Genomic DNA, 532 nt, shown 5'->3' with positions numbered 1-532 from the left:
CAAAGGAATCCTTCTCTCCACACATAAATATTTCAGGCAAATTCCATACTGCAGTTTTGGTTTCCCGCTGGGTGGAGAAGCCAGCTCTGAATGGGCTCATATGGGGATAAGCTGATCAGCTCCCCAGTGACCACTCACTGTCCTGAAACAGCTCCAGAGCCAACTGCACCCTCAAGAACGCCCTGGGCGGCAGGAGGGCTCGTCTGGGTGGCTGGCAGGGAGGAAGTGATTTCGACTCCGCCTCTAGGTACAGCAGCGGGTCTGGAGTCCCATAAGCTTGTTTCTTCTGAAAAACGTACATGAGACGATGCGGGGCGACTGCTGTCAGAACTTTACGGTGATGGTAATTGTCAAAATGTTTTGTAAACTGCGAGTGTTATCAAAGAGAACCATCTCTTTTAGGATGCCCGGCTTACGCTCGTGAGAGACTTCCAGGGGTCGGGGGAGGGGTGCAGAGGGAGGAGCCAAGGCGAGGGTGAGTTCGGGAGGCGGGGCACCCCCTCGCCGGGTTCCCGATTCAGTCCGCGGCGGC

The 532-nt window shown here is 55.6% G+C and overlaps 1 protein-coding gene across 1 annotated transcript in view; it reads left to right on the top strand.

The window, feature by feature from the left end:
- Positions 1 to 307: 307 nt before the first annotated feature.
- The window catches only part of Arsb (arylsulfatase B), a 164,611-nt gene continuing 164,386 nt past the window's right edge, over positions 308 to 532 (top strand). Inside the window, exon 1 of the mRNA XM_010619143.3 lies at positions 308 to 343. Coding sequence (XP_010617445.1) covers positions 308 to 343 — 36 coding nt within the window. The remainder of the gene's footprint in view (positions 344 to 532) is intronic.

This window comes from Fukomys damarensis, unplaced genomic scaffold, assembly GCF_012274545.1.
Source record: "Fukomys damarensis isolate Sample0158 unplaced genomic scaffold, DMR_v1.0_HiC HiC_scaffold_1, whole genome shotgun sequence".
NCBI lineage: Eukaryota > Metazoa > Chordata > Mammalia > Rodentia > Bathyergidae > Fukomys > Fukomys damarensis.
The sequence above is the reverse complement of the archived record's forward strand: the minus strand, read 5'-3'. Positions and strand labels throughout refer to the sequence as shown.